Source organism: Centruroides sculpturatus, unplaced genomic scaffold (assembly GCF_000671375.1).
Source record: "Centruroides sculpturatus isolate CEXI.00-Female unplaced genomic scaffold, Cexi_2.0 scaffold346, whole genome shotgun sequence".
Lineage (NCBI taxonomy): Eukaryota > Metazoa > Arthropoda > Arachnida > Scorpiones > Buthidae > Centruroides > Centruroides sculpturatus.
The window spans coordinates 642,701-657,480 of NW_019384533.1; the positions used below are offsets into that span (position 1 = coordinate 642,701).

The following is a 14,780-nucleotide window of genomic DNA, read 5'->3' on the forward strand; positions in this document are numbered from 1 at the left end:
TACAGTCGACCCCCGTATAAGATCATTGATTATTCCGTTTTATATGAATTCCATGTTGTACGGGTCACTTAGATTTTACAAATACGTGTACCGGGCTGTGAACGGCTCACGTATTTGTAAAATTTAAGTGACTTGTACAACATGGAATTCATATAAAACGGAATAATCAATGATCTTATACGGGGGTCGACTGTAGTATCAAAAACATTTGTCTACTTCAGCTTTTTGTTTTTTAATAACAGTTATCTGGCTATTACAGAGATGTCACTAAATAGTTACTGTATTAGTACATTTACATTCAGTTTATACAGCAGTGCAAAATCTTATAAATCAAAGCAAGCTGGTGCATATAAGAGCATGTTCTTATAATCAAAGTAGGATGTATGTTTCAAAAATGCAAAAACAAGCAGTTTTCATGTATAACATGTTTTTATTTATTTGAAAATACAGTAGATGTTATAAGAACATTTATAAAAGAAAGTAAAAACACACAGTGTGGTGTTAACACTTTTTATTTTCACTAGTACAGTGGTTCTCAACCGGGGGTACATGTACCCCTAGGGGTACAAACGTAACTCGAAGGGATACATCTAACTTTCATTATAAAATGGCGTATGTTAATCAATTTGCTGTAAATTATTAACACAAGAAACAACAAAAACTTGCTTTAAAATATCCCAGTGTGAACGTCAATTTCCTTTTTAACAGTCTGAACAACTTGTTTGTCCATTTGATTTGCCTGTCTATTTGTGCCGTTAGTGTCGAGTGAACCTGTAGTCTAGTAAAATTACGGTTTAACTGATCATTAATTTTAGAATAGAAAAAAATATTTTTTATATTCTGTAATAATACTTTTCATCCCCTTTCCTATCTCGCTTTACTTTTTCCCTTCGCCTCTTCCGTTAATTACTTTTTCTCTACTCTTCTTCATACTCGCGCAAGAGTAGTCCCGAGTCTTCATCCCCTTTATGCTAAATATTCTATAATTATTGCTCGATAAGATCAAGCAATAATTATAGAATATTTAGCATAAAGGCTTTTCCTGTTTTTACTAGACTACTGGTATTAGGAATAATGAGGCCTGGATCGTACTCCCACCATGAAATACGTGTCACTGCATGCACGCATTACTTGATATTTAGCAAATTTAGATGTTACATTTGTTACAAAAATTGAAAGATTTATGTATTATTCTGCGCATTATAAATTCACAGTCATTACTTTCAATGTCAGTACACAATTATAATCTCTATTTAATTAATTAACAACGTTGGAACCACGAAAAAATTGCTGAAGATTTATCGTAACAAATATCTTATTAAATTTTATTAGAAATTATTATAGAATAATCTAAATTTTCTTTATTGTTAATTATAATTATTTATTTTTAGGAAATGTAATTTATGCATGTATTGAAATGACTTCTGTGATTTTATATAATATACTTGTCAAATACAGTAATAATAAATAAATGTATGTACCTGATTAAATTGATTATTATTTATGTAAAATAAGTAATTCATTTTTAGTTATAGTTAGTTAGTTAGTTTTTTTATGGTGCTCAGTTTTAAGGGCTGTATACATCTAACACAGTAATTATAAAATTTACATACTGAAATATAAGGGGTACTTGAGAAACAACTAATGGGAAAATGGGGTACATCAACAAAAAAGGTTGAGAACCACTGCACTAGTACTTTCAAAAACTTATATTTATCATCATCAGGCAAACAAGATGTGATAATGGATGTATATCACTGTTTAGCCATTTACATAGGGCAACCCACACGCTGGATAGGTCAAGTGTGGGTGTGTTACATAGCTCCAAGGTTGTAAGGAGAGATTCTCATATGAAAACAAGTTTCTGTTTGCAGCACCACCTGAGTCCATTTGCCTTCTTTTAACTTCACATGGAAAAAGAGGTAGATGCAGCAATAACATTCTTGGTTCATACATAGATCCCCTGAAGGGCTTCTATTAATTTTCCATAAGTTTAATATGGTGCCTCATATTACTCCTGCTCTTTCTTATCCTTTGTGATATGTTGATGCCATTATTGCTGCCCACATTAGAAGAGCATTTTTATTACTGTCAATTGCAAGTGCTTGTAAACATCGAGTTGAGCACCATAGATTTGGCAATAAGCACAATTGGTTTTTTTATGCGCTAAGTTTATGCATGTATTTAATATGTTCAGGGAATTACTATTTCCAAGCACATTATGCATAACGAGAGAGGTGTCAATAGTTCAACTACTGATGCTGTACCTTGGATTACTCTGCATACACATTTACTGTATGTTCAGGGAACACAACTTTCTTCTGTTCTATTCCTGCTACCGAATTTATGACGACTCATCTGCAATGATTGGGATAAACTTTCCACCTTTGAAAAATTGGGAATCTATGCTATGCTGTTAGAGAATCCTGTAATGGGGTGAATATGACGTACATTAGGGCCACAAAATGAATGCTTGATAACTGCCTATCTATGCTTTTCTTCGTGGTGAAAGGAAAGTGTACCATGGAGCTCACAAAAAAGATGCTCAAACAGAACTACAACTCATTATTGGCTCAAACAAAGCTACTCAGGCACTGCAGCAACTGGAAACTCATTTTCATATGAGAATCTCTCCATACAACAGCCTTGGAACCATGTAACACACTCACACTTGACCTACTCAGCGTGTGGGTATATAAATGGCTAAACAGTGATATGTGTTTGCCATCACATCTTTGACATGGGTGTGTCTCATGCATGTGCTGCATGATTTTTCAACATATTGCATAATTGAACTTTGATCACACACATAACAACTTCTAATTTTAATTTAAATATATTTATTCTATTTACGTTAGAATATCGTGGTCTATATTTTAAATCTTGTTTGCCTGAAAATGATAAATATAAGTTTGTTGAAAGTGCTAGCGAAAATTAAAAAAAACTGTTAATGCTGCACACAGTGTGGTTTTACTTTCTTTTATGTGATGTTTGGTGTGAGGTTTCAAGCTGTATTGTGTTAAGAACATTTATTTCATTAAATATTAAGAATAAAAAATTTTTATTTTGTGAAAATGTAAGAACCTGACATGAAAGTAATGTAAGCTGTATATACAGGGTTCCTACACACCTGGAAAGTCAGGGATTTTCATTAGTGTTCAGAAAAAGTCAAGAAAATTGTGAGAGACCCGAAAGGCCCCTGGGTCTAAATTAATATTTTATTATTTACGTTAAAATAATGTCATCAAATATTACTTTAATTTTTGTGAGAAAAATACTGTTTTAACGTGGGAAAAACCCAGATAACAGATGTTACTTCCTTTCACAGAAGAGAACATCCTCTGACTTTCCCTTACCTGGTTAAAATCCAGCTCAGATGGGAAATGGTTACCCCTCATTCATCCCCCCTTTCATCCATTCTCACGAAAGAGTTACTGGCCGATGATTGGTCGGCATTCAGAAGATATAGAGGGAACTTGTCTGAATTCGGGGAGTTCAGCGACAGATCCGAAAGCATACAAACTCCACATACGTTTCCCTCCTGATGACCAACGTCCTCAGACGAGTCACATACGGAATAAGTCTGCACGTAGGAAATATACTTTTATATGTGTGCACGTATTGATCTCCCATACGAAGAAGTAACTGAACTTGCATACAGAGAAGAAGACGAACGACAACTGAAACAGGTCGTATGTTTTATAACGATTTTTGTGAGCTCTCTCTCGATAGCGAATAGGGTAGAATATAAGTTTAATTATCTCCTGATTTGTATATTGGTTGTAGTTGTTCTGTCTCTCGTTTATCCACCTTTTGTATGATTTATTTTCTTGTTTATTAAATTTATTATTTCGTTTCCAACTAAAATGTCTCCTAATTGTGTGACCGAATCAGATCGCATACGCGTGTTAATCCGCGTATAATAAGATTGATTAACTGGTGTCGGGACCCTGACAATTTGGGATAAAGACCTCACAGTCTTGAATCCCCTTTTCCTAAAATTACCGCCCTCCTATAAAACGTTACGAGAGCGATCTCACAATCGCGCGCCGTAAGTGTCGTAGACTAAAATCTACGTCCTGGCTGATCTCACAATTGTTTCCTTGGTTGCATGTTGATTTTGTTTGCTGACAGTGTGGCTGACCAATTGTAGCTGTCTGCAGGCAGCAAGAAGTATTGTAGTACAATGCAACTTATGAAAAGGGGTGTAGAATATTTTCAGGATCCAAAATTTCACCCAAACATACATAAAATTTCTCCAAAATTATAGCACACACAATATACAAGCATACAACAATATCAATTGTTATTTTTAGATTTTAAAACTGCTGTATTAATTATGCAGTATTAAGTTTGAGAGAAAAACCTAATACTCTTAATAATCTAACATTGATAAAAAAATTTTTGAAAAATTTTAACACACCTTCTCTCTCTTTCACATACATTTTACATTTTCAATTTGAGGGCAAGTGTTAATAAACTGATGAAAAAAAATAACAAAAAACCAAAAATAATAATTAATTTAAATGGTATTATTTATCATTTTTCATTTTAATAATTTTGATTGCGTNCCCGATTTTGGAGTCGTTGGATGGCTAGGAGGGCAAATTGAGTGGGGAGGGAGGTGAGGAAGCTGGCAGGTGTCCTTAAATGACAGGAAACAGGTTCAACAAAAATAACAAACATTTATTGAATGGCTAAGCTAGGACACATAAGGCGATAACAATATATAGGTTAAATGCGGTTAAATACAACTAAGAGTAACTGCGGCTAACATAAGTTCCCTATCCCAAAGGGACACCCTAACAGCTTTAACGGTTAGTCTGAGAGAGTGTTCACAAAGCTCTAAAACAATGCAAACACCTCAATGCAGATATGACTAATATGTGTTCGTTGAATGGGTCATATGAATCGTAGTCGGTGCAGGAACTGTAGAATGGCGATGGAAGTCAAAGTTGTGGTCCGTCNGCTATAATCCTGTCTTTCTTATCTTAATTTTACTAATTCATCGGTTATAAAAAATATATAACCGTTAATTAGAAAAAATAACCAGTTAAAAAGTTGGAGAAGCAATAGTATGTGTGTGTAGTAAGTCAAGTGATGTTTTATTTTGTTAATGTGCCATACTGTAAGGGACATGAGGGTCAGGGAATTTGTACAAAGTTGGTCAGGGAATGTCATGGAATTGAAAACAAAAATTTGAATAGGAACCCTGTATATACTTCATATTATTTTTAATAGGAACCCTGTATATACTTCATATTATTTTTAACATTTCTATTGAACATTTCTAATGAAGCAATATCAACTAATAATAATAGAGAAATATGTAGTTGAATATTAGGTGAAAAATTTTGGCTAAAATTGAACTAAGGTATAGTCACAATATTTAACATTTACTCAATGTTATAGTTCAATAAAAATATTTTTCTCTAACTCTTTCTTCCCTATGGACACTAGTGGGTCATTTTTTTCTATCATGGATTGGCCCAGCTTAAAATAGAGTGGCAGGTTGTAAGAGATAGAACCAACAAATACAAAACAGACCACTCAGGATGAATTCCTAGGGTTGCATTGTGTGAGTACTCTTCATGACATCTTATCACAGATCTGATATTGCTTAGAGTCACAGTCAACATTTCTTTATTTAAGGAGGAGGATACATATCATTCAGGATGGTGAAAAGGTGTAAACTACATGTGTGGGTGGTGGCGTTAGACACTGAGGCAAGAACTCCATTTACAATTAACACCCATTTATAAAATACAAAAGAAATCTTACAAAAGTTTAGGAGATCTTTTCTTAAAAACTAATTCAATGGGATACACAGTGAGTCCTGACGACAGTGACATTCTAGGGCAGTGTTTCTCAACCTCTAACAAATCGTCGCCCCCCTTCAACGTAGTATCGCCCCCTTCACTTCAAAATTCCAATGCCGAGGGCCAAGGCTAACGCCAAATTCGTACTGCATTGAATAGACTAGTGACTAGTATAATGTTGTTTGTTTAATTATTGTACGATACAACAAATAAAATATCTAATTATTCTTAATATAATGTTTTACTATATCGCCCAGAAAATTGTTTTTCGCCCCCAAAATATAAATTGTTACTAATCGCCCCCCAACATGGAAAAACACCCACATGGGGGTGATATCGCCCTCGTTGAGAAACACTGGTCTAGGGGATACGTATCCCAGTACAGTAATTAACACACTGTTTGTTGCTTATATGTATCATTTGATTAAAACTTAGACTTTGATTGAACAAGCCCTCATGTCATTGAGTTTCAGACTTTTTAAAGGTTTCACATCTCTGTTTGGACATTCTTGTTGGTTGTGATCTCCCTTTTCCCCTTTTTCAATTGGACCCTAGTTTGTTGCTGGAGCTATTCAGAATCAAATTTGGAGGTTAGACACTGGTCGGAGATGTTTATTGAATTGTTGTGATTTCTGCCCATAACTCGGAGTTAAGTTTTTTACTTCAGTTACAAATATTGCCAACATCACTTGCATGACATTTGGTTTTATTAAACATTTTATTTTGCTATTTTTGCAATAATAGGAGAAAAGGTCAAATTCTTGTTCTACTCTCTCTCACAAAATAACCTTTTTTGCTCTGTTTTATTGATTAAGAACATTTTTATATCAAACAATTTTCAACAAATTTTGGTCAACGTTTCAGACCACAGTTGAGATCTCACAATTGGCACAGGTTCAAACCTGGATTACATAGTGATAAGTTGATGCTTTTATCATTTCAGCCATTTGGCTATCATTTTCAAAGTTTACTTTAAATTCAGAGAAAAACGATGCTATCTCTTAAGTATTATAAGTTGTGAGGGTTCTAGGGATTTTTAGATTCAAACCCCACTTCTGTGACACCAATATGTGAGCCACCAGGAGGGAAGAGGAGTCCTCTCCCTCCAGCCACTGGTCGGTGACCTACTTTCTTGTCAGGGATGGTAGTAACGTGCAGTTACGCGTTACGCGAGTGGAGGAGAGTCGGAGGGGTCGACGATAAGGCGTTGGCATAGTCGAATAAAGACACCATTTTTCTAAACTAACAATTTATTACAGACAAATAATAAAACAAACGTTTTAACACGGTAAGTCTCATTCGCGTATGAGAGAGAGAGCTTACAATAAAGCGTTCATACCTCTTGCGATAAATAGCGAAGGCCTTTAATTTCTGGAAGGCGGGATCCAAGTTGAGGGTTGGGATCGAAGTTCTTCTATTATGTGATGCGGCTGGTTAGAGGGAAGCGAATCTCTATCTTGATGGTGCGATGGTGACTTCTTGATTAGCGACTCCCCGGAGAAGGGAGAAGGAGGATGGCTTTTATACCTTTTTGGTGGGAAAATTCGTCAGGTGATCAATTGTTTTAGCAGGTGTGGGGTTAAAGGTGGTGTTAGAATGACAACAATATGAGGAATTTCGCCGATAACTGTAAACTATATACGGTTTGCTCGTGAGAATGTTTATATTTAAACAAGAAGAGTTATAATTCTCGCATGTACTTTAGATTTCGTTTTTGTAGGGTCAAATTCCTTTGGTTGAGGACATTTTTAATTTAAATTTATTAAACTTTTAAAGTATTAAATGCTTTTATTAACTTCGAATTTCACATAAGTCAATTTAGATATTTTATTTTTGAAATTATTTTATAAATATAATGAAAATACTTAGACATTTGTTTTTTATAAATATTTTAAACAGAACAATTTTTTAAAATTATATATTTTATTGTTTCTGTTATATCTGGAAATAATTTGCATCCTACATATTACTTTCACATATTTTGATGCTGTCTATTAATGCATTATTAATGAATTATGTATTTTGTGTTTCTGCAGTCAGATAATTATTATTCTGAATTGGCTTAGATACAGAAGCTATAAGAGAAAAATAACTTTCACAAAACCTTTTAAAGCTTATAGCTTATTTTTATGACACTACCAGACCACATACATATATTTTTCCAGTAGGTTTGCAATGATGTGTGTTGTTTTTGCTGATGTCATTAGTGAAAGCTGTTGTTGCAGTTTAGTTAGGATATATTAATTTATTTATGTTATTTAATTTTCTTAATAGCTATATGTAATTTGTTATAAATTTTAAGGACTTATCACACCACAGTTTTCAATTGGAAAGTTCACTGAGATTTTATTAAATCATTTCATTTCTAATTGAAAACTGTGGTGTGATAAGTCCTTAAAATTTATAGCAAATTACATATAGCTATTAAGAAGATTAATTAAAATATAGGACAAAAAGCAAATAATTATAATTACTTATCTTATTTTTTAGATCTTGTATCCTCAGATTATTATTTTGCAAAATTTCCTGTAATATACAGACAATTTTGCATTTTACTATAAATCTGTATGATCAGAGAACTTTAGCATATTAAAATGTATATCAAAGTCCTTTGATGGGGTAAAAGAAAATTTTTATAGAATAAACAAATGTTCTGAAAAATGGCCAATGAACCATTTTGTTCTATTGTCTTTTAACAGTTCTTTTATAAAAACATTAAGCTTGTTTTTTACTCAAAAATTTGCATAAACAGTTTTGCAAATCAATAGATACTTTGGAATCATTTTAGTTAATAAAATTTAGTAACTTAAAAATGAATGTCTAATAAGAAATAGAGATAAATTATCTTTTACAGTACATATCAATATTTGATGACATTAGCAACTGGTTAAATGAATATTAAGTACTACATAATATAGAATATAATAGCATCAATTTTTGATAAAAATGTAATAAAAAATGCATTAATATTAATTCTTGATGATATATATAGTTTAAAATTCTTATTAAACCATATATTTTTAATATAATTTGTTACAACTTCTTTTCTTATAGTTGATAAAGAAGATGAGTATTTATCGTTGGCTCATTATAGTGGCAATTGGAACACTCACCGCCATGACAGGATGTTTTATAACAATTTTAATTGATTTGTTAACTAGACTGAAATTTTCTGTTTTGAAATTTTGTATCTTTTAAATAGTAAAAAATATAATTATAAACTTCTATAAGAATCTCTCCTATAGTATAATTATCATCATCATCATTTATCATTTGAATTCTATTTTATAAAATATATTCCTTAATAATTATTACAGATGTTGATAAATGTACAGATAAAGATTGCATGTTTATACCATATATATTGTGGATAATATTTAATGTTGTTTCAGTTTTAATTGGATCATTACTTGTTACTTACATTGCCGTAAGTTATTTTTTATACTTTATTACATTTTGTAGTGATAACTTTGTATTTTATTAGAAATTACAAATTATTAATATAAAACCAAAAATAATTTAGTGACTTTTTTGAGAAAATTATTTCTAAAAGTTTTCCTTTAAGCTTCTATTTGTTTTCAATTTAAAATTATTATAATATAAATTATTTTAACCTAAGCCTGTTGCTGCTGGAAGTGGTATTCCTGTCATCAAATGTTATTTAAATGGAGTAAAAATTCCAGAAGTAGTTAGGATAAAAACCTTAATTGTAAAAGCTGTTGGTGTTATTTTATCAGTTGTTGGAGGTTTAGCAGTTGGAAAGGTATTTTTTAAAATTATTATTTAATTTTAAATAATTGTTTGAAATTTATTAATACTTTTATTATTATTAGGAAGGACCAATGATTCATTGTGGTTCAGTTATTGCTGCTGGAATTTCCCAAGGAAAAAGCACTACCTTTCGAAAAGATTTTAAGGTTAAGTTTATTTAGTAATTTTTAGTAATTAAGAAAATAAATAAACAATAATAATAATATAAATTTTGAAAACATCGTTTGATAAATATACTAAAATTGCATCTATATGAATTTTTCATTTCATAAAACATTCTTTTGCTGTAATACTTTTTTTTTATAACTCATAATTCAGTTTTTGGAGCCATTATATCTCAAAGAAACATTTTAATTTAATTAAAAATATTTTTACAGAAGCATTTTCATTTTTTACATTAACTCAAATAAATTATTAGGCAGACAATTTATTTCCCAGTCAGTTTTCAAGATTTTGAAATTAATTTTTCAAACTTATTTTCAAAAAATTAGTTATGAAGAAATGAATATTTAATTACTTATTTCTCTAATTTTGAAGATCTTAATACTTTCCCTAGTAATATTTTATAGTTTTAAGTATCATTATTAAATTTTAGTAGTTATAACATCACATATAATATATTATATGTAATTTTTTATCAAATGAAAAATTAAATATCTGCTTAATCACTTTGTAGAATATTGTTAAATTACATAAAAACCTTTAGTGGAGCAATTATTTTACTCTAGAGTTCAGTTAAATTTTGAAATGAGATTTTTCTAACTCTCTAAAAAGAAAAAGAACAAAGAAATAAATTGAATAATTTAACTGCTGAATGAAAAGCGTATTACAAATTGTAAGGAAAAAATATTACAAATAATAATTAACAGTAATTACAATATATTAAATTATTCCGTTACAAGGCAAATACAACATCGGCTATTTTATATTTGTCCCATTTGTTACAAATAACACAATAACAGATGGTTAAATACACTATAGTTTTAAGGAATGCAATATAAATTAAATGATTATACAGATATAAATTTATATTTTTATCCAAATGTTGTAATTGAAGTAACAAAAAAAATTTGCTTTTTTCAAAAATTAAAAAGAATTTTATTACAGGTTTTTGAAAGATTTAGAGAAGATCATGAGAAAAGAGATTTTGTTTCTGCAGGGGCTGCAGCTGGAGTGGCTACAGCTTTTGGTGCTCCAATAGGTGTGTTTTAATATGTTTAATAATTTATCTCAAATCTTGATTTTTAATCTCTCTGTTAAATATGTTATATGGCAAATCTACAATAAAACTATTTTCCTGCAATTATTTTAGAATAAATATTGTTTATTTCCTTTCTTTTAAAATTAATAATTTTATAAAAGTTATTAATTAAGAGGAGTGAAATATACTAGTGAAAAAAATCCCAAAAATTCAGCCTACAGTTCTGTTATAGTCAGCAAAACTATAAAAACATTTTTATGGTTTTGTACATTTTTTTCAATATAACTGTAACTGATTTTACTAAAAAAATAAGAATGAATTCTATACAGAATGATTTTGTACTGGGTTAGCATATATACAGAATAAATACAATATATAATTTTAAGAATGAGCATTATAACAAATACTTATTTTAAGATTATGTTGCAGAATTAATGTAAAATTGTGAAATTTATAAAATTTCATGAATTTTAAAATAATTCTGCATCAGAAATTTTTAAAAGAAAATCAAGTTTAAAGTAATTAGTAAAATTTTTTAAGACTATCCTTGGATTTGATTATTGAAAAAAATTATTTGAGCAATTTTTAATAATGAATGTGTTATCTGTGCATATGCATTATTATTCATTATCCATAAGAAAATACAATTGTGCCTTGTACCTTGAATTTAATTTATTTTAGGAGGGCATTCAAATTTAAACGTCTTTGAAGTCCAAATCAATTTTTCTCATTAGAAATAATGGAAAGCAAATTATTCTATTCCCAGAACCTAAACAATATACGTTTTGATAAATTTAAGTTAAAACAGCAAATACACATAATTTAAGATAAAAATAGCATGTTTAAATGCCCTAATAATAAATTAAAACATGGAAACAATAAATAAAATATGTAATACTGTATAATAAAATGAAAATTGCATTTACTAGTTGCACATTGTCAACTTTGGTATCTTAAACATGGCCATTAGATCTACCACATGTATACTGTTTTCATGCTTCATGATAAGTTTTTTCTTCAATTCAACAATTGATAATACAACCTTCCTCTTAGACTTCATTGCTTCCACACACTTCTCAAGTACCATGGTTAATAAGTAAAGGCTATGTTGGGTTGAACAGAAAGTTTTTGTATATTTTTAACAGCTATTGTTACTTGACAGATGATTTAATTATAACAATTGTGAAATGTAACACATTATTTCTGATTTGAGATTGTATTCTTTGTTTAGAAGCTTATTTTAAACTTCACATTTTGTTTGAATAAAATCAAGTTGAAATGTCTTTATATAAAAATTAGACATACGCTTTATGAGTTTTAGAAAAAAATGTAACACTACAAACTGTAAAAAAAATTTCATAATTTATATGAGGAGGATGCTCCTAAACTTTGAACATGTGAAATGTGGTTTAAAAAATTCCATTTAGGAAATTTTGAATTAAAGGATACAAAATATATGGGAGTGCCCATAAACTTGTTGAAGAAAAATTTTAGGAAAAAATTGTTAAAAATTGACAAATAACACACAATATGTATATAACTAAACACACCAAAAATAAAGTGAAAAAAGCACTGAAAAATACACAAACATAATGTGAGAGACAACTTGGATGCACAACAGATTGTATTTATGCTTTGAGCACATTTTTTCATTGCATGTGCAGTTCAATCTTTAAAGCATCATTTGAACTCCAAAGTGAATTTTTGTCAGATTTGGCATTTTATCCCTGAAGAATTCAAAGTTATAGTGGTTCAAAGTATGAGGTACTACTGTATTGGAATTTTTATTTTTCTGTACTCATTTTTAGAAATTGGGGGAAAAATATGTTTTTGAATTAAAGAAAAGGTACTGGTTAAATGATTTTAGTATGTAATATGGTAAAGTTTTAGATTGAAAAATAATGAAAGAAAGAAAAGAATTTAGATTACTATGAATGTGCATCAAATTTTTATAATCTTGTATCATCATATTATTATATTGTAATGAATGATATGATTATAAAATGTTTGTAAATTATAGAACTTTTCATTGCAATTATTTGTCTGTCACTGAGAAATGTTAATGCTATATTTGTTTTAATGTTTTGAAAAGACTAATCATTCAACACAATAAATTTTTAATTATTAAATAATTATATTTATTATATATATTAGATTAATAAACTTTTATTTTTCAGGTGGAGTTCTTTTCAGTTTAGAAGAGGGTGCAAGTTTTTGGAATCAGTATCTTACTTGGCGTATTGTAAGTTATCTCATTTATGCCATTCGATATATAACAATCAGTATATCCAGTATTTATAAGTTTTATTAAATAATGTATAATTTAAGAATTTTGTATTTTATTCATGTATTCTTCTGTATTTTTTTATGAAAAAGCATAATACATTGAAGTGTAGAATACAAATAAAATAAAAATATATACTTTTAACTTTAAAACTAATTGCTTTAAAAATTTTTCTCTATGATTAATTATGGGTATATTTTCTAAAATCAAACAAGTTAACAAGAATGATTTCATTGTTATTTTTTGTTGGACATTTTGACAGATTCATTTACAACAAAATGGCTGTTTCTAAAATTGAAGTTATGAATGTTGTTAGTACAGTCTTGTCCAAAATATTTTTCTCAGGTTGCTTGACATGGGCAGTTATTTGTGTCATTTAGTTTTTTACAATTTATACATTCAAATGACTTTAAAAACATCAATATTGCTGGATGAAATTTTCGTAGCAATGTAAACTAACTCATTCCTTTGTGAATTTTGTTAGAATTTCATTTGAAACATCATCAGAATTGAGCATGTGCATTGAGCTGAATTAGTACTTCATTAGTAATTTTTGTATCTTTTTCAACTTTACAAATATATTGGATTATGTAATAAGTTCATTCAAATTTTGATGACATCTACATTTTTACAAGATTACCTTTTTTAGATACAGCATTGATTTGTGTAAATAGATAAAATATGATTGAAATGTTGTTTGTTTGCAAACTCAGTTCTTAAAGAATTATTTTTCATCACTAAACTTGTTATCCAAAAAGTCTGCATTATCTTGTTATACAATCTAATATTTTGAAGCCTATATAACTATTTTTTTTAAGTATGAAGATTTCACATTTTGTGTATATATATTTAATAGAATATAAAAATATATATTTTAATTCTTGACTCGTTTTTTTCTTTGATTGACCATTTTATCCACCACAGTTTGTTTTCCTTTCTTCAGTTCAGCATTTTGCTTTGTCACTGGCTTCTTTATCAACCACTTATCCATGAGGCAAAATAAAAATTTAAAGCAGAGACATTGGATTGTTACATGAGTCCATAAAGACGATGACAATCTCAGACAAGACAATAGTAAACAAAAATAACTAATGCAGTAACACTAATGTTTTACTACTATTAATTGTAACTAACTCATCACTAGTGACTAACACAATTTGCAAGACACTTAGGCAGATTGCTTCAAATACACACATATATGGACTGGATTCAAGAGATATCCTGCTTAAATATGATGGAAACTTCTGGAAACCTCTAGCACTAGAAATGTATAAAATGGAAGAATTTAGTAGATTCTCCAGTTAGATGCATACTTTGGTCATTAGATGTCAATACCAGTTTCATAACTTTGTTATGGTTTTTCCCCCATCTTGTGGGCACTAAGAGGGCCTCTTTTAGCAGCCCACAATGGGGTGGCTGGATGGTGAGGGACGAGGCTTGGATGGACCACTCTCCGAAAAATTTCTGGGAATTTTTCGACCCATCCGGATTTGATCCTGGGTCCTCCAGAGTGGTAGGCTGCCACCTTGACTGCTCGGCCATCCAGCCTACCCTGTTACAGTTATATTATAGTTAGGAAAGGTTACCCTGATTATGAAAGTTTCTGAAATTGAAAAAGTAAAAGATTTCATAATTTATTGAACTTAAAAGTTTACATCAAAAACTCTTATTTATAATTCACAAGCGTTTCTTATATAAATGTTAT

At 29.9% G+C, this 14,780-nt stretch overlaps 1 protein-coding gene across 1 annotated transcript in view; it reads left to right on the forward strand.

Moving 5' to 3' along the window:
* The window catches only part of LOC111623103 (H(+)/Cl(-) exchange transporter 7-like), a 42,260-nt gene that overhangs the window by 21,487 nt on the left and 5,993 nt on the right, over positions 1–14,780 (forward strand). Inside the window, exons 4-9 of the mRNA XM_023365584.1 lie at positions 8,874–9,006; positions 9,137–9,246; positions 9,439–9,582; positions 9,653–9,736; positions 10,698–10,791; positions 12,969–13,082. Of these exons, the coding sequence (XP_023221352.1) occupies positions 8,874–9,006; positions 9,137–9,246; positions 9,439–9,582; positions 9,653–9,736; positions 10,698–10,791; positions 12,969–13,082 (679 nt within the window). The remainder of the gene's footprint in view (positions 1–8,873; positions 9,007–9,136; positions 9,247–9,438; positions 9,583–9,652; positions 9,737–10,697; positions 10,792–12,968; positions 13,083–14,780) is intronic.